This window comes from Lepidochelys kempii, chromosome 10 (genome assembly GCF_965140265.1).
Source record: "Lepidochelys kempii isolate rLepKem1 chromosome 10, rLepKem1.hap2, whole genome shotgun sequence".
Taxonomy (NCBI): domain Eukaryota; kingdom Metazoa; phylum Chordata; order Testudines; family Cheloniidae; genus Lepidochelys; species Lepidochelys kempii.
In genome coordinates, this window is record NC_133265.1 from 32976114 (window position 1) to 32997591 (window position 21478).

The 21478-nt window shown below is 52.1% G+C and overlaps 2 protein-coding genes across 5 annotated transcripts in view; one reads left to right on the forward strand and one right to left on the reverse strand.

The window, feature by feature from the left end:
• The window catches only part of C10H16orf96 (chromosome 10 C16orf96 homolog), a 37947-nt gene extending 23067 nt beyond the window's left edge, over positions 1 to 14880 (reverse strand). Inside the window, exons 1-5 of the mRNA XM_073362749.1 lie at positions 14439 to 14880; positions 5378 to 5482; positions 4167 to 4247; positions 2056 to 2142; positions 893 to 1046 (exon numbers count right to left, since the gene is read on the reverse strand). Of these exons, the coding sequence (XP_073218850.1) occupies positions 893 to 1046; positions 2056 to 2142; positions 4167 to 4247; positions 5378 to 5482; positions 14439 to 14861 (850 nt within the window). The 5' untranslated portion in view covers positions 14862 to 14880. The remainder of the gene's footprint in view (positions 1 to 892; positions 1047 to 2055; positions 2143 to 4166; positions 4248 to 5377; positions 5483 to 14438) is intronic.
• Positions 14881 to 18801: 3921 nt separating this feature from the next.
• The window catches only part of CDIP1 (cell death inducing p53 target 1), a 40170-nt gene continuing 37493 nt past the window's right edge, over positions 18802 to 21478 (forward strand). For all 4 annotated transcript variants that reach the window (XM_073362768.1, XM_073362769.1, XM_073362770.1 and 1 more), the window contains exon 1: positions 18802 to 18911. The gene's annotated coding sequence lies outside the window, so the exon portion shown is untranslated. The remainder of the gene's footprint in view (positions 18912 to 21478) is intronic.

The window sequence follows — 21478 nt, forward strand, 5'->3', positions numbered from 1 at the left end:
CCGCCATCCCATCCCTGCTCCGCCTCTTCCCTAGAGGCCACACCCCCACTCACTCCTCTTCCCCCCACTCCCTCATCCCTCTTCCTCGTAGCTCGATCCTCTCCACCCGCTTCCTCCCTAGCTGGGCTCCCTGGGTCCCAGGGCTGGGATGGGAGCTGCAGCCTGACATGGTACCTGCTGCCTGCCTACCCATGAGATGCAGGTAGGAGGTGGCCCTGGCTGAGCAGGGGCTGGTGTGGGTTGATGACCCAGCACTCCACCCCCCACCTCCCCCCGCCGCCCATGGTAACCAGACTTTTGGTGTCCTGTTAGATGTATTGACCGGACATGCTGGTTGAAAACGGGACATCTGGCAAGCCTAGCTCCCGCACTTACTGCATCTCTGAGTCCAGACCCGACCTCCTCACTTTTCAGGAGACAAGATGCTTTTCCCAACTCCCAGCCCTACGAGCTCCCTGGGGCTGGGCTCCCTCTGCTTCCAACATCACCAGTAGGAAGAAAGATGCTGCATTCTGAACAATACCCAGGCCCCAAGCTGGGATAGTCCCCTGCTCTGCCTCTCTGAGAGTTGGCTTCCCCTCCCCCAGAACTGGTCTGGGCCCTGCAGGGACAAATCCCAGTTCCCCTCCTGTGGAGCTGGGCTGGGCCCTGCCAGATAGACACCCCCCCTGCCCCGGGTCCCCTCTCCTGGAGCCGGGCTGGACTCTGCAGGACTGGCAGGCTGTCCAGTCTCACTTGTGTCCCTCCAGGCAGTGGCTCTGACTGCCCAGTAGGAAGGAGCTGGTTGCACCCAGTCAGGTCTGGGCCCTTGCTGCCCTCTAAGGCCCCGGATTTCTCCTGGAAGACAGGCCCAACCCAGAGATGGGAGCGAAGCTGGATGCTGGGGCCTCACCTAGGTGATCCACTTGCTGCTTGAGCTCACTCTCCAGCAGGCTGATGCGGATTCCCAAGGCTTCATGCTTCTCCGGCAGTTGGCACAGCTTGCCAAGGGCCTCCCTGACCATGTCCCGTTTTGAGTCGAGGCTGGGCACTGGGTCTGAGGGGCTCTGAAAGAAAACACCCCCGCGCTGATTTTATGGCAGGTTGGTTCCTGCAGACAGCTCAGAAAGGGGTGCTGATCAGAGCTGGGGTGGGGGGATGCAGGGGACTGGCTGGGGCAGTTGGGTCATGTTTGCAGATTCCAAGTTCTCGCTATTGGAGGAACAAAATAGCAACCAGTGTCCAGCAACCTCCTTCTGCCTTTGAGAACTGTGCCCACACTGGAGTTATTCACCTGGTCTCCCCAAACCATAGGGGTCGTCTAATACAGACACTGATCCCACTCATCCCTTTACAGCATCAATCATGACACCACCCTGCATTATGGAGCTCAGATCAGCCAGGTATCTGGGCTAACCTTGTTGGTGTGAGGGCTCAGGAGTGTCTTGAGTGAGGATGCAGGCTGGTGCTGGTTGCTGCACGCCAGGGTGCAGGGTTGTGGCTGCTAGAGGTCCCCCATAGATTTCAGAGGCCCAGTAGCATAGGGAGTAGAGCGACTGGCTGGGGATTATAACCAACCCTTGCAATAATCCCCTGGGGGCATTACTGGATGTGCTGAGGAGTGGTCATCAAGGGGTGAGCTGATCCCAGCAGAGGGCATAGATTGCTGGGTTACAGGGTGAGTGTGTGTGATGGCAGAAGAGTTTACTGTGACCTAGCACACCCTGAGAGTCCAGAGGCTTCAACTTTGCAGCATTCTCTTCCCGCTCTGAGAGAGACATCAACCCTCTTGTGCCCTGGATTGGAGCCGATCAGTGATGAGACCCACATGATCTTGATCTTAGCATGAATCAGTACAGTAGCCCTGCCTCACCCTGCAGGCTCTTAAAATCTGATCAAATGGTGAACAATAACCCACAGCAAATCCAGAGGGAGCTGGCTTGCCCCATTCAAAGAGTCGTGATGGACACAGAAACACAATTCTCATTGCTCCCAAAATGCTTCCGCTCAATTCTCTCTCAAGTGAGCCCTCAGTTCGGGATAAGGTCCACCAGGCAGGTGGGAATCTGCACCTACCTTGTCAGCAAGCGAATCAAAGAGAGAGCTCCACTGCACTATGTCCACCTGCTCGGGGAAAGAACTCAGCTGTGCCTGCATCTTGTCCTGCATTCAGAGGAAGAGAAAAGGAGCTGGACATCAGAGGGGAATGGCCTTGCACTTTATATCAGAGCGAGGGATGGGCAATCTGGGACAGGGCGTGCAGGAACAAACCCAATCCTGCCCCCTGCCAGACCCAAACGTCTCAGCAGATTCAGCAATGGCATCATCCCCACAGTATCTTTCCCTTGCACATGGCCATGGAGTTCAGGTTCCACTTGGGACTGGAAGTGCAGAAGTACCATGATAGAGCCTGTCTGCCGGGGATCTCATTAGGCAGCCTGCTCCCAGGAGATTGTCAGCTCCATTTTGCAAGTTTAAGTGGTTTGGAGAGAGGACTGGCCCTAGGAACCAGTGGTCTTGTAAGGTGCCTGAGGGTGGTCCATTGGGGGCAGGGAGAGGCCAAGGTGCATGTCACTGCTCAGGGATGCGGTTGGAGGATCAGAGAGGAGTGGGAGGGGAACCTGAGACCCTTTCACGGTATGTGTAGGGGTCATTACTGCTTGGAAGCACAAGCAGGGGTCACACCAGAGAGGCATGCTGGGACATAGCACCCACACAGCAGGGCGCACCCTTAGCCTGCTCTAGGGCCAGCCTCCGTTGCATAGTTCTCCAAGCACTCCCCCAGCCGGCACCTCCTCAACCGGCAGGCCGATCGCCCACCACCCGCTGCCATGCATGGGGCTGTGCAGGGAACAATGCTGTGCTGAATGCAACTGCCCTCCCCCGAGCCCCAGGCAAAGCGAGAGTTGATCTGAGCTGCTAAATTCTGAGCAGAATGTGAGGCCCAGAAGAGGCGTTTGTGGCTCCCGGGCCACGGACTGAGTACGGCTGCTACAGCCTGTGAGCAGCAGGGGACGTTACTGCAGATGATCAGCGGCCAGGGCCCCAGGCCAAAGCCGTTCTCAGGAGCAGAGGGTGGAGTGAGGACAGGATACACTCTGCACACTCACCCACTGAGTGTGAAGGCAGCAGGAGCCTCCGTCACCCTTCCTGTGGGCACCCTACTTACAGCTACCTGCACTGAAGAGGCTGGGTGCACCAATACTGCAAGCAGCCCTCCTCTCGGGCTGCACCTGCCGTGCCTCGGAGCACAGCAGCAGCGGGGCCCAGGCCAGTGCTCGCAGGTCCAAACACCTTGAAGACAAGTCAGTTCCCCCACTGCCAGTGGGCGGTGTGAAGCAGCAGCATGAATGTTGACCAGGCAGCCTTTGGTATGGAGGCCTGGCTGTGCTGCCAGCTGCTCACCCGCACAGAGCCCGGCTTCCCATCCAACGAGCGCAGAGGTAACATGGCTACTGAGTTGGCGACATCTACGCGTCTGGACTGACCAGGCGTAAAGACTTCCCCATGGGACTGTGTATATTATACACTGCACCTAGCTTGCTCTTTAGTTGAGCTGTTTGTTACAGATGCTATCACAAATACAGCCACTCGCCTGGTTAGGGAATGGAGATGGATTCCACCAGGGGAGGTGAACTTGTTGGTCTAGATTGTCCACTGGCATAAATCATCCTCGTTCCACCAGAGTCAGTGGAACCCTTATACACCAGCTAAGGATCTGGCCCATTGTTTCTAAAGATTGCTTTGGATTGACTTTGCAGCCCTGGGTTGTTTGTGAGCTGCTCCCTTGCGCTGGGCACGGATAGTGCTGTGGGACTGGTCACCTGCACCACATGGTGTGGAACTCAGCGGCGTAATTAACCCTTCAGAAAGGCCACGCTCTGGTGTCTATGCAAAGGGCACTAAAAGTGCGGCATCACTAAGCCCTGTGCTCTGCAAGGCTGAGCGGAGTGGCCAGGGGAGTTGGGCAGCTCGCACTCTGCACAAGGCTGTGAAAAGCTTATCTCCCGAGGTTCCCAAACGAAGGGGCCAATGCCCACGGTAAGGCTGAAGCAGGCTCCGCTGCACCTTCGCTGGCTGTGGCAGCCCTGCCTGGCTCCTCCTGGCTACGCTCTCTGAGTGTGTGAGCCTTCTCCAAAGCCCTTTGCCAGCAGGTTCTCTCTGACTCCCAGAATCTCCCCACTCACCAGCCTGTCCAGGATGGCTTGGATGAGCTGCCTTTCCTGATCCAGCTGCGTGAGCCGCTCTCTCATTTCATCCATGCCGACCTGTTAAACAAACCACATCGGTGGAGGAGGGATAGCTCAATGGTTTGAGCATTGGCCTGCTAAACCCAGGGTTGTGAGTTCAATCCTTGAGGGGGCCATTTAGGGATCTGGGGCAAAAATTGGGCTTTCAAAGCAGGGGGTTGGACTAGATGACCTCCTGAGGTCCCTTCCAACGCTGATATTCTATGGCGCGATGTGCAGAGGGAATGAGTGGCCAGCGGCGTCCTGCCAGCTCCGCACTCCAGCCTGTGCCCTGGCTCTGGAGTGGCAAGGGAATACCTGACTAACTGCACATGAGCCTCGTGCCCGGGGCTAGCTGTGGCTCACTGATCTCTGGTTACACACAGTGTGAGAGGGCTGGAAAAGGGCTGCACTGGGGCTGAGCCAGGCAGGGAGCCCAGTCTTGGCCTCTTCACATTAACAGCTCAGCTCCTCTGACGGAGAGGCAGTTTTCTCTAAGACTCAGCGGGTCCCCTCTGGGTAATTCAGGAATGCCTTTGGCCAAGGACACTGTATCCTGGCTTCACTGGTTGGATGGACGGGAGCTGGGGGACAGGGCCTTGGAGGGAAGGGTCCCGCAGGGAACAAAGCAGAGGGGCTTAGGCAGAAAAGGGGAACTGGCTTAGGCAGAAAAGGGGAACTGGCTTGCTTGAAAGACAATAAGAATGTAAAACAATTCCAGCAGGGGGCAGCCTCCGGCTGTGTGTCAGCACCCAGCTCTGTCAAGGGGGACCAGGCCTTGTGCCTTGGCTCGACAAGGAAGAGCATGGACCAAAGTCTAAAAGGAGGCCTGTGGAGCAGCCCTGGAAGGATGTCGGTAGCACTGCAGCAAGAGTGCGCACACCAGTGATCTCAGGGCTGTGCTTGGACTCAGGATTTCATGGCTACTTAATTTTGTCCAGTGGGGAGGCTTGTTGTTCCTGTGTCCCCCCATCAGAGCACCCAGGTCTCACTCCAACCCCCACCCCCATCATTTTTCTTTGCTATGGGGAGCAGGAGCACAGGCAGGGAAGCCAGATTCCCTGCAGGCCAGTGCAGTGCTCCTGAGTCACCAGGGCGCCCCTTTGCCAAGAGAGCTCTCCAAGGGCAGCACCCCCAGCCGTCCCTTTGCCATGGGCAGATGTACGTACTTGTTGGAAGTTATCCTTCAAGACCCCCAGCTCTTCCTGGAAGCTGTTGACGGTGCTTTGCAGGGAGTAGATGTTAGTGAGCAGATCCTGCAGCGTGTTCATGGCCTGAAGAAGCGAAGAGGACAGGGAAATGAAGGAGTCAGCACCAGCTCGAAGCGGACCAGGCAGGACTGGAAACAAGCCAAGAGTGCTCTGCATGGACAGTCAGCCTGGCACGACGCAGGAGCCCACACTCTGCCCACCCTGGCGCCAGAGGGCCATACCCGACTTGCTGCCGACAGAGCCGACTACAGCCAACCAACCTTTTCTTTAACCCAGAGAGCAGCTGTGGAGAGTCCAGGGGCCCAGAAAACAATGTTCTATCTGGAGCCAAGTAGCCTCTCCTGGGATCAAGATGCAGCATTGGATGCTGGGATCTGTAGTTTCCATGGATTACACCTCTGTGTTAAAGGGCAACTGGGGCAAACTCTGTGGGAGACTCCCAGGTCACATTGTCCATCCTGCAGAAATTAAAGCGTGGCCACAGTTAAACTGGGGCAGAATACATCCTCGGGGGCTTCTGGGAATGGTCTGCTTCTTTACCTGGCACCACGTACTTATTACAAACAGCACCTATCAGGTGGTGAGAACTGTTGGAGAGTGATGAAGAGTGGTTCAATGAGCGCAGGGCTCTCCTGACTCTGTTACAGCCTGTTCTCTCCTCAGGTACAGCTGGAATAGCCATGCCTCCCTGATGGAAATCTGGCTTCCAGTTTTATCCTGGGGGTGCCGGGCTGTGATCAGGCAAGCATCCATTCCATCGCTCAGGTTGATTCAGTTCAGCTCCTATGAGCCCAGTTCTCATTTCCTCTCTAGTCATTGGTTTCCTCACACTGTAAGGGGCCTTACCATGCGCAGAGCAGTGTGAAGTGGTCTTCATGCAAATGAGAATCAGACCCTACATCTTCTTCCAGGACACCTAGGAGAGCAGTGCTGTGCCCTAAGAGGTGTTAGCCATCTCTGGCAGTAGTGATATTGATTATATGGATGTGGCAGCCTCTTGGCTGTTCTCCCCTGGGGAGTCTCTCAGGACTCAGTCCATGCAGAGCAGTCTCTCATGTACAGAATACCCAGCAGGCGGCTTTGCCTAAAAACAATCCCCAAATCTAGTTTCCAGAAGGGATTTGCTCTCTTCCGTCAGCCTGCTGGAGCTAGAACAAAGAGGGCTGAGCCTTGCTGAGGCTCTGTGACATCATTTACACTCATGCAATGTGGGTCTAAAATGCTACCAAGCGAGACCCTTCCGTGCTGTTACCCCTGGTTGGCACAGGTGTAAATGGCTCCATGGGGGAGAGTCCAGCCCCATACATTACGGTGAGTATGAACTGCTGTAGGTCAGAGGAGAATCAGGTCCTGGATACTTTACAACAGAGCTGTGAGGGGCGGTGCAGAGACCCCACGCAGCGGAGGAAGGGGCCAGAGAGGTCCTAGGAGCAGGGCTCCTCCACCCCTCTGGCCTTGTCAATCACACAGGACAGGCAGGAGAGGAGACCTTTAAAAGGGAGGAAGCTGCAGTCAGTGCGGGGAAGGAGTGGGGTTGCCCTAGGAGTGACTCCTGAAGCTGTGGAGGAAACTGCCAGACAGGAAACCTTCCCTCTGCCCCAAGGAGAGTACAGAGGACTCTCTGGTAAGACAGACAGGCTGAGCCTGTCTCCCAGATTCAGCCAGAGCCATCGCACGTGTGCTGGATTGTTGGCAGCACTGTAGATTTGCCACCCCCAGAGTGTGTGTGGGGTTTGTGACTTTCCTTGTGATCCCCCAGCTGGAGAGACTTAAGGAGGCCCACAAAGGGCAGAGCCCCCCTGCAAGGAGTGGGGAAGTGGGGCCTGGATTGTGACCACCCAATGGATGTTGCTTGGGAAGGGATTAAAGTGAAACTGAAAAAGCTGCTCATGTAAGAGCAGCTCCATGTAGGATCAGACTGGTATAACGGACTGATTCACTGGTAAAACTTCCCATGCAGACAAGCCCTCAGTGACTAGAGGCAGGGATCTGATTCTTCTCTCACGCTGGTGTAAATCAGGAGTAACTCTCCCAGAGTAACCCAGTGCGAAACCAGTGCCCGTGAGATCAGAATCAGGCCCAGGCAATCCAAAGGCAAGGCTGTCTCTGGCCCCAGTCCTCGGCTATGACCAAGGACGGTACAGCACAGCTCAGCCCAGGGCTGGCTGGACATCGGTCTGGTCCCCAGCCTAACTTAGAGCAGCCTGGAGGCTGTGTTAAGTTGTGCAAGCTAGCAACGGCCCCAAGGGATTGACCCAGCAGGCAGCAGTCAGCAGGGTGTGGGGCTGCCCTGATTGTAGTGCAAGGGCGGCATACAGCCTGGCTCGCTCTTCACTTCCAATTGCAATTCAAGGCTCTGATTCTGACCTGTCAGACCCCATAGCAGGCTGGGTGGCTCCTGCGTCGTAGATGTAAACATCAGGAACAGGAAGAACCGAGCGCTCTCCGGGAGTTCACTGCTTTGCTGCCCTGCCAGGTCCAGAGGGCCCAGTGCCAGGTCCACCACAGTGCTCGATCCCAGGGGCAGTTAACTTTGGGGAATGCCCATCTCTCCAAGAGGCAGACACTGCCCGCTGCATTCCAGCGCTTCCTACACAATGGAGCACGTCGGACTCGGACTCGGCCAGGGTGCCTGGGAGATCGTTCACTGTTAACAGAGCCCCCACAGCAGGACTCGCGAGCTGAGCTGCTGAGCATGCGCCAATCTTGACATGTCCAGGCTTGTGCGCCTAACTAGCACTTGACACAGTGTCTCTCAGGCCCTGACAGGAACGCCACAGGGAGAGGTAGGGTTGCCAACCCTCCAGGATTGTCCTGGAGTCTGCAGGAATTAAAGGTTAATCTTCAATTACAGATTATGTCATGTGATAAAACGTCCAGGAATATGGGGGGAGGGATAGCTCAGTGGTTTGAGCATTGGCCTGCTAAACCCAGGGTTGTGAGTTCAATCCCTGAGGGGGCCATTTAGGGATCTGGGGCAAAAATTGGGGATTGGTCCTGCTTTCAGGTCCCTTCCAACTCTGATATTCTATGAAAATTGGCAATGCTAGGGAGGGGGCAGGTGTGTGTGCACAAGCAGTTCTGACGCTGCTTGGCAATCCCCCGTCCCCACCAGGACGAGTGTGCAATGCAGAGTTGCCCCATCCCACGGAGAGCCCTGGAAGCTAGGGATTGTGCTTCCCCACAGTACAATGGGGCGGGGGGCAATAATCCCTCCTAGAACTCCCTGCATGCTGGGGACTGCCCCCACTCTACTGGAGTGCGCAGCTGGCCTGTGAATTGGGGAATGCCCTTTTGGGGTGGATATGCCCCATGGCACCATCAAGGGACAGACCTTGGGCTACCAATGCTGTGGGGTGGCTCCCTCACTGGCCCTTGCAACATCCCAGCAAGCTGCAGTTGGAAGGCTTTGCAGAGCCCTTAAAGGCCACATCCAGACTAAGAAAACAGGCCATGTTTTCAAACACGCCCCCTGCTCAGGTCAACCCTGGGAGGAGCCTGGATTGGCCCCAGCCAGCTGTCACAGTGCTGAGACCATTGCCACATGGTCTCCTTGTGCTCCCCTGTCTTCCCCACTTGTTACTTCTTGTCTTGTACTGGCAGAGACTGGCTTTCTGTTCTACGCCCAGCACAGTGAGGCCCCAGCCTATGACAAGGGGTCCTAGGTGCTAGGGGAATACAAATCAATAATAATTAAACTCAATTTGCCCTGCCTAGACTAGGTGCAAAGTTCTGTGTCAGTAGCAATTGCTCAAACAGACAAGCTAGCACATTTCCAAACAACAGCCAGCCTGCTCCGAGAGACTGCGGCTAGAGCTGGCTGCGAATGATGCTTCTTGAGAACATTTTCAAAAAGGTTTTAATACTATTGTTGGAAGTGAAAATTGCGCTGTTATTTTTAAAATCTCTCCTGCGCCTCCCCCTTCTTTCTTCCTTCCTTCCACTGGAAAAAATTTTTTAAAAAAAGAGTAAAATGTGGATTTTCGTCATTTCAACCCAAAACATTTAGAAAAATTTGGATTTTTTTTTCAGTTTTAAATTTTTCCTTTTGAAATTTCATTGGAAAACAAAGAGCTGTTGATTAAAAATGACATTTTTCTGCAGAGAGTTTTGTCATCTTCAAACCCCCATTTTTTGGTTAAAAAAACAACAACATTTTTTATCAGCTCCTGTCCCAAGCCTGAGCAGAGGGGCTGCCAGGGAGGGGCAGGACCAGGCATTCCCATGGTAACAACACGACAAACATGGAGCACGCTAGTTACCTCTCAAGTCCATTGGTTCCGCAGGAGTGAGAGGTTACCAGGACCTGACCTTGCACCATAACTGCCATTGACTCTGTAGGCTCTGCGGGTGTTCAGCTTCTTGGAATCAAGCCACAGGTTGGCTGCACTCAAAAGTAACGAGGGCAGCTAGCCCAGCGCCAGATTATCAGCAGCTGCAAGAGATCAGACTGTCCCATGCCTGGGAGCTTCTAGCAACAGCAGCCTCTGTGCCATAATGCATTTACAGCTTACAGGCAAGCAGGTTCCACCCCAACACGCAGCAGCTGATTGCCCCGCACAGTTGGCCGTTCACACAGAGAGCTTTCCTCCCAAATGTCCCATCTGGCCAGGCAAGGGGAAGCCAGAAACGTATCCCTCTCCTCTAGGTCTGATTCAAACAAATTAAATAAGAAATCTGAGCAATCACCTGCCCCAAGCCAGCACTGAACCTGTTGCATTAACCCGTCCTAAGGGCTCGCTAACCTTCTCTGCCCTGATGCTGCTTGTCCCCTACTGCCACACACAGGCAAGCAACAGGATCAGGCTGGCACATCAACAGAAGGGGGGCAGCAAGCAGAATTGGTGTATCAGCAAGCAGAATTGTCCCAAATAAGGAACTGACACAACAGCAATCCCTGTGCACCTGTGCCAATCGCCGTGTTCGATCCTTGGGCAGCAGCTGGGTAACCTCTTTGTTTACACAGAAACAACTTTCTCATATTCCTAACTTGGGAGGGAGAAGCACCAAACAAAGGGAGGCCAGCTAAGCACTGCAACAGGTCACCTGGGAAGGTCATGGCATCCTTGCCTTGTCACTGAAGGTTTTTAAGAACAGGTTAGAGAGACAAACATCTATCAGAGATGGGCTAGGTTTACTTGATCGTGCCTTAGCATGGGGAATAGACGAGATGACCACTCAAGCTCCCTCCTAGCCCTATGATTCTATGATCTAGTGCTGCTATCAAAAATGCTTCCATTTTGTCCTTGAAATGTTTATTTAAAAACATCATAATATCAGATGTTTCTAGACTAGAGTGCCCTAAAGGATGCCTTTCCAGTGATATGCCAACTCTAGTATGGTGTACGTGTAAATCACTGCACCTACCACTGAAATGCAGCCACTTCTGGGAAGGAACCCAGCTGCATCGCCACACAACAATTTATGAGAAGACGGGAATGGGAATGCTACATCTGATTGATCTGACAGGAGATTTAGTGAAACAAAATGTAAAGTCTCAGGAAGTGGGTTTCTAACTGGCTGGAGCTTGACAGACACAGCTGAACATTTGTCAGCCAGCAAGGCCAGTATACCACTAATTCAACACGGACTTACGCTGGGATAATCATTTTAAAAGGCAAGATGACTAAATATGGCAATTACATTCTGGCCTCCATAAATTCCCCCTATAGGTTCAAATGAATCTAATTTCCTGTCCATCCTAAAGTACTGTGTGATGTTAAGCAGCTGTCACGTTCCACCCCAGAGGTGGTTACATTTCTATGGTGGGTAAGGTCCTTGCTCCACATCCTTCAGTGCCTCACAGGGGTATTGTGAGTTGTAGTCAGTTAGCATTTTTGAAGCACAGCAAGGCCCTCAGGTGAAAGGTGCTATGGAAGTGCAGAGTATTATTAGTGTTGTGGCTTGCAGTATGTTTAGCACCATGATATGTGGTTGCTGGTGTACTGGCTGTGTGCCCCTTCAGAGGGACAATTAACTGATGTGATTTGCTGCCTGGCATGTGCCCGTACAAGGGACACCTGCCAGCTGCCAGACTGCGATGCTGACACTTTGGTACCATATGCAGGGGGAGTGTAGGTCTGCGCTATTTGTTCTCCTACTGCCCCATTGTTTTACTCCTTTCTCTCGCCCCACCTGGCACAGCAGCATCACCTGTCAGCCATGGGGAGGAAGTGCACGCTCTGCCAAGGTGGCCTTACCAGGTGGCCTTCCTCCCCCTGCTCAGGGCACGACTGTCTGTGTGCTCCTGCTCACGCTGTTTCTAAACCCTCGCAGCTGAGTTAGAGTCATGGAGGTGCTGCTGCACGCAGAGAAGAAGTGGACAGAAGTGAATCTTGTCCCCAGTGGAGAAAGGAGGCAGGAGAATGACCCTGCAACAGCACATCGGACCCATGTGAGGAAACATCAGAACAGCCCATTACAGCCAGCCTGTCCCTCCTGCTAGGGGCATGGCAACCCATGAGCCATGGGACTGGTTGGGAATACAGGACAATTCTTATGCATTTCCTCTGGGAAAGCCCAGATTCATCCCCCAGATAACCCCCACAAACCCCTTCCCAAAAGGGAAATGAATGATACTCAAGGGGAACTGCAGAGACAGACCAAGGATTACATCAAGGGCTGTAGGTGGGATGAGGGGGCACCGGCACTCCGTCCCCCACTAACCTGGCTCAGAGGCAGACACCCCCACCACTGCTAACCTGGCCGCTAATCTGGCAAGATCATGTGCAGAAGGCCAAGGAAAGCCCCTCTCCATCTGACCAGGAACAGGACAAGGAGATGGCGCTTAGAGAGCTCACAACTTTCCCTTGTTTCACGGCCTCAGCTACACCCTAACCAGGCAACTGGACTGGACCTAGACTATGCATCCGAGGACGTGGGCTGTAGCTCACGAAAGCTCACGCTCAGATCAATTGGTTCGTCTCTCAGACAAGTCCTCCTTTTCTTATTGCGAAGACAGACTAACGCGGCCGCTACTCTGAAACCTGTCTGTTCAGGCCAACATTCCTGGAACAACACTGCTGGTCGGGGGTAAACTGCCTGCTCAGATGGTGAAAGGACACCAGCACTCGCTACCTGGACGAAAAGCCAAGAGGACCATGGGAGGACGGGGAATGGAGGATTCTGGCTGGGCCGCGGCAGCTGAGCTAGTTGTGCTGCTTTCTGTCTGTGCAGAGCTCTGAGGGGAGGGGGGGTTCCTCTGACTATGCTGGGACTCTTAGACTCTTGTGTTTTCAAACTCCCTTCCTGAGCCAGTAAATGAAGAACTTAGCATGCGGTTCTGCTCCGGGGAGGGACGCAGTGACAATTACGTCATGGGGTCCCAATTGCCAGATCAAGTGGGCTCCGTTTACAACTACAAAGATTTTCTTTTCTGCCAGTCCTGTGTCCTCCCCGTGGGCTCCGAGAGTGACAGTGGGCTCCTTCCTTCTGCACATCAGAAGCAACAGTAGTGAGGATTTTGCAGGTAAATTATGTCCTCGCAGGCTCTGATGATGATGCAGGAGGAGGTGTGGACTCCAACCCCTCCCAGAGCCGAGCTGGCTCTGCAAGACGGAGGGGAGAGGAAAGCACTAAGCAGTCATGGCTAGAAGATGATGCTGTTTTTATCTGGTCACATATCAGGGTGACATACTGCACTTTAACAGCAAAATAAGCGGCGTTCTGAGCAAACTGAAATTCCCTGTGCAATTGCAACACGTATTCTAGGTACGATGTGGGCTTTTAACATGATTGAGGTCTTCCAGGGTTAAGCCCGTCGATTTAACATCAGAGAACAGAATTAAAAAGGATCAGGTTTTAGATAACGCAGAATGTCCCTCCTTGCCTGGAGAGTGACAGATAAGCTCCCGGGGTCAGGGTCTGACTCCCTCTACATCTGTGAAGGACAGGACAAACTGATAGTACTTAATAATGAAATAACACAGTAGTGATGGATAAAGAGAAGGTGCCAGAGGAACCGTCTTTCTCCTAGTTCTTTTCCAGCTCTGCCTTCAGTAATGTCACTCAAAGCACGTAGGGGCTGCCAATTAACTACATGCTCAAGTCTCCTCTTCGACCTGTCACTCAAGACCAAATGCACTGCTCTTCTGCAGTGGGTGGACCACCACTTCCCAGGGAAGCTAACACTGCACTCTTGCCCTTGGTATGAATCTTTAGCTCAGGCCAGGAGATGATGTGTCTTGGGACCTGATTCCCCATCGCCTTGCACCTTGAGCAGTCATTCCCACCAGTGCAGAAGGATGTGAGACCATTCTGATTCAGTGGCGTTTTATACACACCTTACCCTGCTATCAATGATATCACAAGATTTGGGGCAGCAGAGAAGTGGGCTCTCTGGTTTCCTTGTCCAGTGCAGAGCCTTACCAGGGGCATGGTGTGTTGATGGGTAGAGGACCTTGGATCGCAGTAATGGCCTATCAACACTGAAATGTGCTCTGGGGAAGGTCTAGGAGGGACCTTTCTCAGGGGTTACAGGCCAGTGAAGTCAAAAGCAAAACTGAAATGGACTTCTTAGGACGTAAGAGGAGCCCCCAAGTGAGTTATTGCTGGGACAGGCATAGCGAGAGCCTATTCCAGGGGAGCAGGGACTGAAACCCAGGTCTGGGTGTCCCATCTTCTTCCTGGAGTGGATTAACAGCAGTCTGAGGGAGTCCTATCCTGCCCATGCTATGAAATAGACCACATCAAACCAGTGCTCTTTAACTCAGTTTGATCCTTCCTCTATGAACTGGACCAAACTGGGCTGTAACCTGCTCAGAGGTTACTAACCTGCATTAGTGCTGATCAGATTCCTAGGAGACATTTCCCCACAGAGTCCATGGCCTAATGATTCCCAACTGCACTCTCTGGGCTCCTGTGAACCAGACACCCCCTCTAGTTGGCTTTGTCAGGACACTGCCCTGGGTATGTCAGTGGCAGGAGCTGTAGGCAGTATGATTTACACCCGGTGAGGATCTGGCCCTGACAGACCTGAGGGAAGGGAAGCAGAAACTTTCCCAAAGCAGGGCTGTCTCACCTTAGTCATTCCTTCCTCGTTCAGTTCCATCTTCTTCTTCAACTGCATCATTTGCCACATTTCCTCAGCAGGCTTGTTGAAGGGCTGGCTCCGGGCCAGCAGCTGTGCTGTGGTAGGGGGATTATTCAGATGGATCAGCTGACTTTCAACCCTTGTCAGCCTCTCCTGAAGCTGGTGAAAGAGCGAGCTGGATTTCCTCTCCAGGGGGACCTGCTCCTGGACCTGGCCTTCCGCTGTAAAGCTAGGGGCAGCCTGGAGAAAATCCCTCTCCTCCTTGGAGATCTCCTTCTTGATATCCTGGATCTGGAGGTGCTCCAGCAGGCCGTGTAGCAGGACATGCAGGGCATTGAAGTTGACGTTGCCAAGCTCAGGCGTGCCAATCGCAATGTTCACCAGCTCCGCGAACGTAACAGAGAAGCTCATTTTTCGTTCAGTCTCTGATCTTGGGAGACCAGCAGCTGTGAGCACTGAGGTGGCCTTGGTACAGTGAGGTTAGTTCCCAGGACCAGTCGTCCTAGGGATCCACAATAACACACCGTGATAGGCTCAAAGTTAATAAGTCAAGGCCATGGGCATGTGATTGGCTTATGGGAGCATCGGTCTGGTCTGAGTTCTCCTCTGAAAGTTTCTGCTGGTTGCTAGGATACCAAGGAACGTGCTGAGATCTGAAAGAAGATGGACAACTTAAGAAACGTGGCGAGATGGTGATGAATGGGGTGAGTCACTGTGCTGTTTGGCCATGGACCAGGGCAAATCAGAAGCACAGTGACACCTGGTACAGGAGTAAAGGAATGTGCTCTTGGAAGCAGGAGAGCCCAGTTGTTGAGAGCGTGAGGTAACTGTGGCTGGTTACCGAGGGATTCTTCTTGAGATTCCGTGCCTGTCTCTCTTGCACCCAGGATTTTACTCGGCTCCTAAGGATGAAATACAAACCGCTGGCAAAGGCAAATCCCCCCACTCTGGCAGGAGACTTAGACTGTGTAAAACACCCCGGGATGCCCTCCATTAGAGCAAGAGTGTTTGCCCCAGCAGCATGACCAGATTCCAGTGGGAAGGATTATATGGCACCTGCCTAAGCTGACCCTCATCATGTCAGCTGGAAAAAGATGCTCCTTGCTTTTCTGTCCTTGGCACGTCAGGGTAATTCTACCTTCCTGGCATCCAGGAAAGTCTCTGTTCTCAGGGCCTGCCTGGCACCCCGGTCACTTCTATAGAAACGGCTTGCTGGTCCTGGTTTCTGCAGCCCTCATCAGACTGGCAACCTGAGGGAGCTTCTGGCCAGCTGAGCCAGCAAAATGTCACAGGCTGGCTGAGAACGGGGGGTCCCTTGGGCCATGCCTCTCTGGGCTGCCATCTGGCAGGATGACCCCCCTGAGCCATGCAGGGAATTGCCAAGCCCCAGCTTTTTTCCCCGGGTTATTATTTTGTAGCATCTAGGAGCCCCAGGCTCAATAGGATCCTGATGCCATCAGATCCCTTAGGTGGCATAATAATAATTAATTGGCAGGCACCCTTTCCCCCTCCCCTCAAGCTCCCACATCCCTCCCCAATGCACCTTCTTGACTCCCACCTAGACCCCCTCTTTCCTGCACTCTCCTGTCCCCACCTCCCTGTAATAATTGCTTTGAAAAGCTGGTCATCCCAGAGCTGGCTGCATTACAAGGATGGGTGAAAGGGTCCCTCTCTGGCGTGGCGTGTTCAGGGATTCTCCTGGATGACAGCCACTACAAGGAACATGTCTGGGCCAGATTCTGCCAGCAGTTAGCCCAGGGTAAATCTCGAGTCACTCAATGGACTTGACTGGAGTTGCCCAATGTAGAGTAACTCCAGTGGAGTCAGTAGAGTTACTCAGATTTAGGCAGGTGTAACTGATAGCAAAGTCTGCCCCATGATCTTTACATAAAACCCAGGACTTCCTAACTTGTATTTTTAGCCTTGGGCTACACTAACTCCAAAATACAAACCCTAATACAATAAAGAGAGCACCAGATTGACCGGTGAATTCTGCCTGATTTGCAAAGCAGCTTTACACCCAGCGCAACTGGTCGGCTGCACTGGGGTTATGGCTGCCCTGCCTCACCCAGCTCCAATCAGCAAATCTGCTGGCCCACTGTCTGTAGCTCAGTGCGCTGCATTGTTATTTTGGTTTCTGCACAAAACAGTCACATTCCAGTTCTTCCCTGTAGGCTGTGACTAGATGGCACTATGGTAAAAACGCCTCTGTCCTGGATATATCCCCATTGCTGGAGATTTCCTGACAAACATAGTGAAGTCAAGAGCTAAGAGATCACATGTGCTTAGTCCACGGAGTATAGGTCACAGCAGTCTGGGAATTCAGCATGGAAGAGAGCTAACGCCTATGAGTTGCCACCATACCCTCCCCACCCCCTTCCCACTTGTTTGTCTCTGCCATGTGGTATGTCTGGTCTTTAGACCATCAGCTCTTTGGGGCAGGGACTCTCATTTGCCACCTGTAGGTACAATGGAGTCCTGATCAGCTGGGCCTATAGGTGTCAAGCTGTCTGGAGTGGCCCAAGAAGGTGAGTGCCAACCTCAGGGCAGTCTGTTAGAAACCAGGGCACAAACCCCAAATTGGCTGTGAGTTCTTGTGACGCAGTGCACCCGGCGCTTTGAGGCCCCTTGCTGGAGGCCCTACAGTCCTACCACACTCTGCCCCAGGAAGAAGCAGCAAAGGTCCTCCAGGCCTGCCCAAAAAGGCTGCACAGAAGCAGCCAATCAGAGCACAGCAGGCTCAGTTAAAAGAAGCTATAGGGGCTAAGTAGGGCAGTCCCTGGCTGGGACCAGATGAGGAGGGGTGGAGGCGGCTGATATTCATATACAAATACCTCTGATGGCAAAGGAGGCATGTTATTAGCACAATCAGTATCAGAGTTGTCACGCCATAAACAATAATGGTGCATTTAACATCTTTGAGTCAGCAGTATAGTTTGTCCCCTCACTACAAAGAAAATGTATTTTTACCAAAGGGTAATTAACATGCATTAGCTATCCCACTGTAAAAACATAGTGGACACAGGGTATTTTAATTTCACCAAAAGACAAACTATACCTCCTGCTCACCAATGCAAAGGTGTAACACAATCATTTATTTTAAAAAATCCCTGATTTCAGCAGTACAAAACAGTAAACTTGTCAGAATGAAAAACATCACTTCAATGTATCATAGCAAAATATGTAACGTACATAAAAGGCTATAAATGTCAGATATGGATTTAGAAATATAAACAATTCAATAGAAAAATCACCATCTATGTATGCAACAAGTGAAGTAACAGATGAGTAAAGCATGTTGTTCAGTGTCTGCAGGATGGGGGATTGGTTATACAAATAAGTATTTTTCATAAATTTTCAGTTAAAAGGGGAAGGAGGGGGCAGAATCACATGCTAATGGCAGTCCAAAATAGTACCGAATATTATAGGAATGTACAAACGTTTTAGGTATATTGATTTTAGGATGCAGATTCTTTGAGAAAGAAAAGGAGTACTTGTGGCACCTTAGAGACTAACCAATTTATTTGAGCATAAGCTTTCGTGAGCTACAGCTCACTTCATCGGATGCATACTGTGGAAAGTGTAGAAGATCTTTTTATATACCCACAATGCATGAAAAAATACCTCCTCCCACCCCACTCTCCTGCTGGTAATACACTTTCCACAGTATGCATCCGATGAAGTGAGCTGTAGCTCACGAAAGCTCATGCTCAAATAAATTGGTTAGTCTCTAAGGTGCCACAAGTCCTCCTTTTCTTTTTGTGAATACAGACTAACACGGCTGTTACTCTGAAACCTGTCTTTGAGAAAGGTAACAGCAGAAGTATGATGCTGGTGCACCATCCACGACTCCAACACAAGAAAGCAAATAAAAAATATGTGTATGTGTGTCTATATTTTTCAATTTCATAACTTTTGGTGCACAACCCATGACTTTTGAATTCTTGCGGCCGTCTGTCTATCTCAGGGTTATCCATCTGTGTAAGAACGACAGTGGAGTCTGCCTACAGACTAGCAGCCACAGAACCCCCTGGGCCAGGCTTGTCCAGGTGTGTGGGCTCGCAGCGAGTGACAAGGGCCGTCAGATGATCTCAGTCTCACCAAGCACCTAAACAACAGCTGGACTAACCCGGCCCTAGAGCCTGGTCTGACCTTCACCCCGTGCGCTCCCTTTGCTCCTCCCCCGGCCGCCAGCTGGCTGAGTCTGACCCGCTCCTGCACAGGCTCCGCCCACCCCCCCATCTCCCCTCGGATTGGCCCCGCACCGCTAGCCGCAGGGACGCCGCTGTCATCCCAAGTGAGGGCAGAGCAGGGCCCCAGCTTCAGCGGATGTTACTGCGCATGCACAGCTTCCCAGTGCGCATGCTCAGTCACAGCAAGGCAGTACAACGGAGCGGATTCTCTCGCTACCTCCCGCCGCTGGTCTGTAAGGGGCCTCCCGCGCTGCCGCCTTGCTATCCGGTAGGTGACGCGTGAGGCGAGGGGGGCCGGGTGGTTCCGACAACGGGGCGGCAGTACCCCCTCGTCTCGGTGCCTGCGCCGCGCTCCCTCGACAGGGTTGGGGCAGTAGGGACTTGGGCGCTTCCCACAGGGTAGCTCCGCTCCCCGCGCGGGGCATGCCGGGGTCTGTAGTCCGGCCGGGCCTAGCGCTCCGGGGAGAGCCGGGAGAGGGGATGGGTCGAGAACTACAACTCCCAGCGGCCGCCGCGACGCGACCAACCTGCCCCTGTGAGGCAGCAAGCCTTCGAGCGGCCCGGGGCCCGGCCCATGGCGGGGGGTCTCTGGGCGCCGCTCGGCAGCCAGAGCCGGGCTGGGGGGCGCCCCCGGGGGGCCTGTGGACTCCAGCGCGTTGCGGCACCACCTGGCGGCTCGCTGTGGAGCCGGCACTGTCCGGCTCCGCGTCCCCCTGGGGCTGGAGCTGCGCCCCCTGCCCCGGGCACAAGTCGGGGGCAAACTGCAGGGGCCGGGGCGGCTGGCGAGCCTGGGGCATGAGAGGAGCCGCTAGTCGGGTTGAGCTGTCTGAAGGATGTTGTTGGGGTGTGTCTGCGGGGCAGGATCCCCGCCCCGCTGTGTCTCTGTTTACTTTCCTGTAAGGAACTGGTGAAAATCAACTGGGCTGCTGCGTGCCCTGTGAGCCCAATCCCTAAACCATGACCCGGGGGGAAACGTTATGCAGGTCTTACAGGCTCCTATCTTGTGAGGCAAAGCAAAAGTCAGGCTCTCAGTCACGCACCCCACTTGTGATACACAGCCATAAAAATACTTTATGCTTGTAGAGCTCCTTCAGTGTGAGCAGCATAAAGTGGTTTAGAGAAGTGGAAAATCATAAATAGGTGGAAACTGAGATCAAGTGTAAGGCCTTGGCAGTGCATGAACATTGTCTCATTTTAACAGGACTAGTATAGAATCATAGAATGTCAGGGTTGGGAGGGACCTCAGGAGGTCATCTAGTCCAACCCCCTGCTTGAAGCGGGACCAATCCCCAATTTTTCCCCCAGATCCCTAAATAGTCCCCTCAAGGATTGAATGTGGGGCAACTTCCTGGTGTGGATCCGGTATCAGAGTGCTTGTACCAGTATAGAATTACATCCACTCTTGGGCTTGTACTGGGATACCTAAATTGGTTTAAAAAAAATTATACCCCTAACCAAAATAGTTACCCTGGTACAAAATGTCTGTGTAGAGCAGGCCTTAGTGACTTGCCCAGGGTCACCGAATGAAGCAGTGATATAGTCAGAAATGCTGTGCCAGAAGTCCTGATTTCCTGTCCTGTACACTAACAGCTGTCCTTAATTTTTAGCAAAACAGCTACTATTTTTTCCATTCTGTCCATACACTCAATTCCAGATTTTTGGATTTCAATTATATTAAAAGGTGTGCCTTGGATTGTCTCCCAAATATCCCAGATTTTTTTTCAAATATCTTATATTGTAGTTTTCAGTTATTTCCTGGTATGACTCATATGAAGGAAAGTAGGTACAAAATGTTGTAAGTGTTGGTTTCATGGGTATGAGGCCTTTGATTAGAGATTTATATTATTACTGAGTTTGAAAGTGGTTTCATAAGTACAGTTTTTTTTCATGCACTAGCAAAGAATTCCACTAAACTTTTCATGAGTGCTTTGTAAATTGTAGCATTCCATGTCATGACAAAAATGGTTCACTTTTAACAGATGACAGACTTGGTTAAATGTGGTAATGTTTTCTTTGGTGCACTTTTAAAACTTTATTTTAACTCTCATACAAGGTTTAAAAAAACCCTTCTTTATAATAGAAGTTATTCTGAGGCACTCATAACTCATTCAGAAGCACTTTGTGAACACTTCGAACATCAAGATCATTCCCCTTTGGCATCCTTTGGGCCTAATATGCCAAAATATTTGGAGTTCCACTTTGACATGGCATTGCTCTGAGCTCACCTTTATGTATTTACAAAGAAGGCCTTCCCCCTTTTCAAGTGAACCTGAGTGAGGTGGGGTAGGAAATAACTGTTTGGGGAGAAAGTGGTGATTAGTTATTGTTAACTTGTAAACAACTGGCGATGTGCTCTACCCTTATATAAGATCCTGCTCTAAAGGTCTTTCAGTCAAAAATCTGTAACTGAGAAGACTGCAGACCCCTATAGACACAGAGACAGGATTAAAATGACTTATTTTTTTCATTTCTTTTAGGTATCATGTAAGAAGTGAATCTTTAGGAGGGGTTTGAAACCAGAGAGGGGCTGGGGAGTGGTAAATGTGGTAATGGCACTGAGTGAGAGGAAATGAGTGGAATACTGCGATAGCTATCAATGGAGGAAGGAAGTGGGTGAAGTTCATGCATATAAATTAGTTCAGAGACTATAGGCCAGAGCACAGTTCTGAAGGACTTTGAGAGTGAGAACAAGAGTTTAAACCTGATGTGGTGGATAATGGGGGAAAGAAAGGGAAGGAATTCAAAGATGGGCATGACATGGTCTGAATGATGGGCAAGATCATAATTCTAGCAGGTGCATTTTGGAAACACAAGAGTAGTGATGTGAGTATTGGG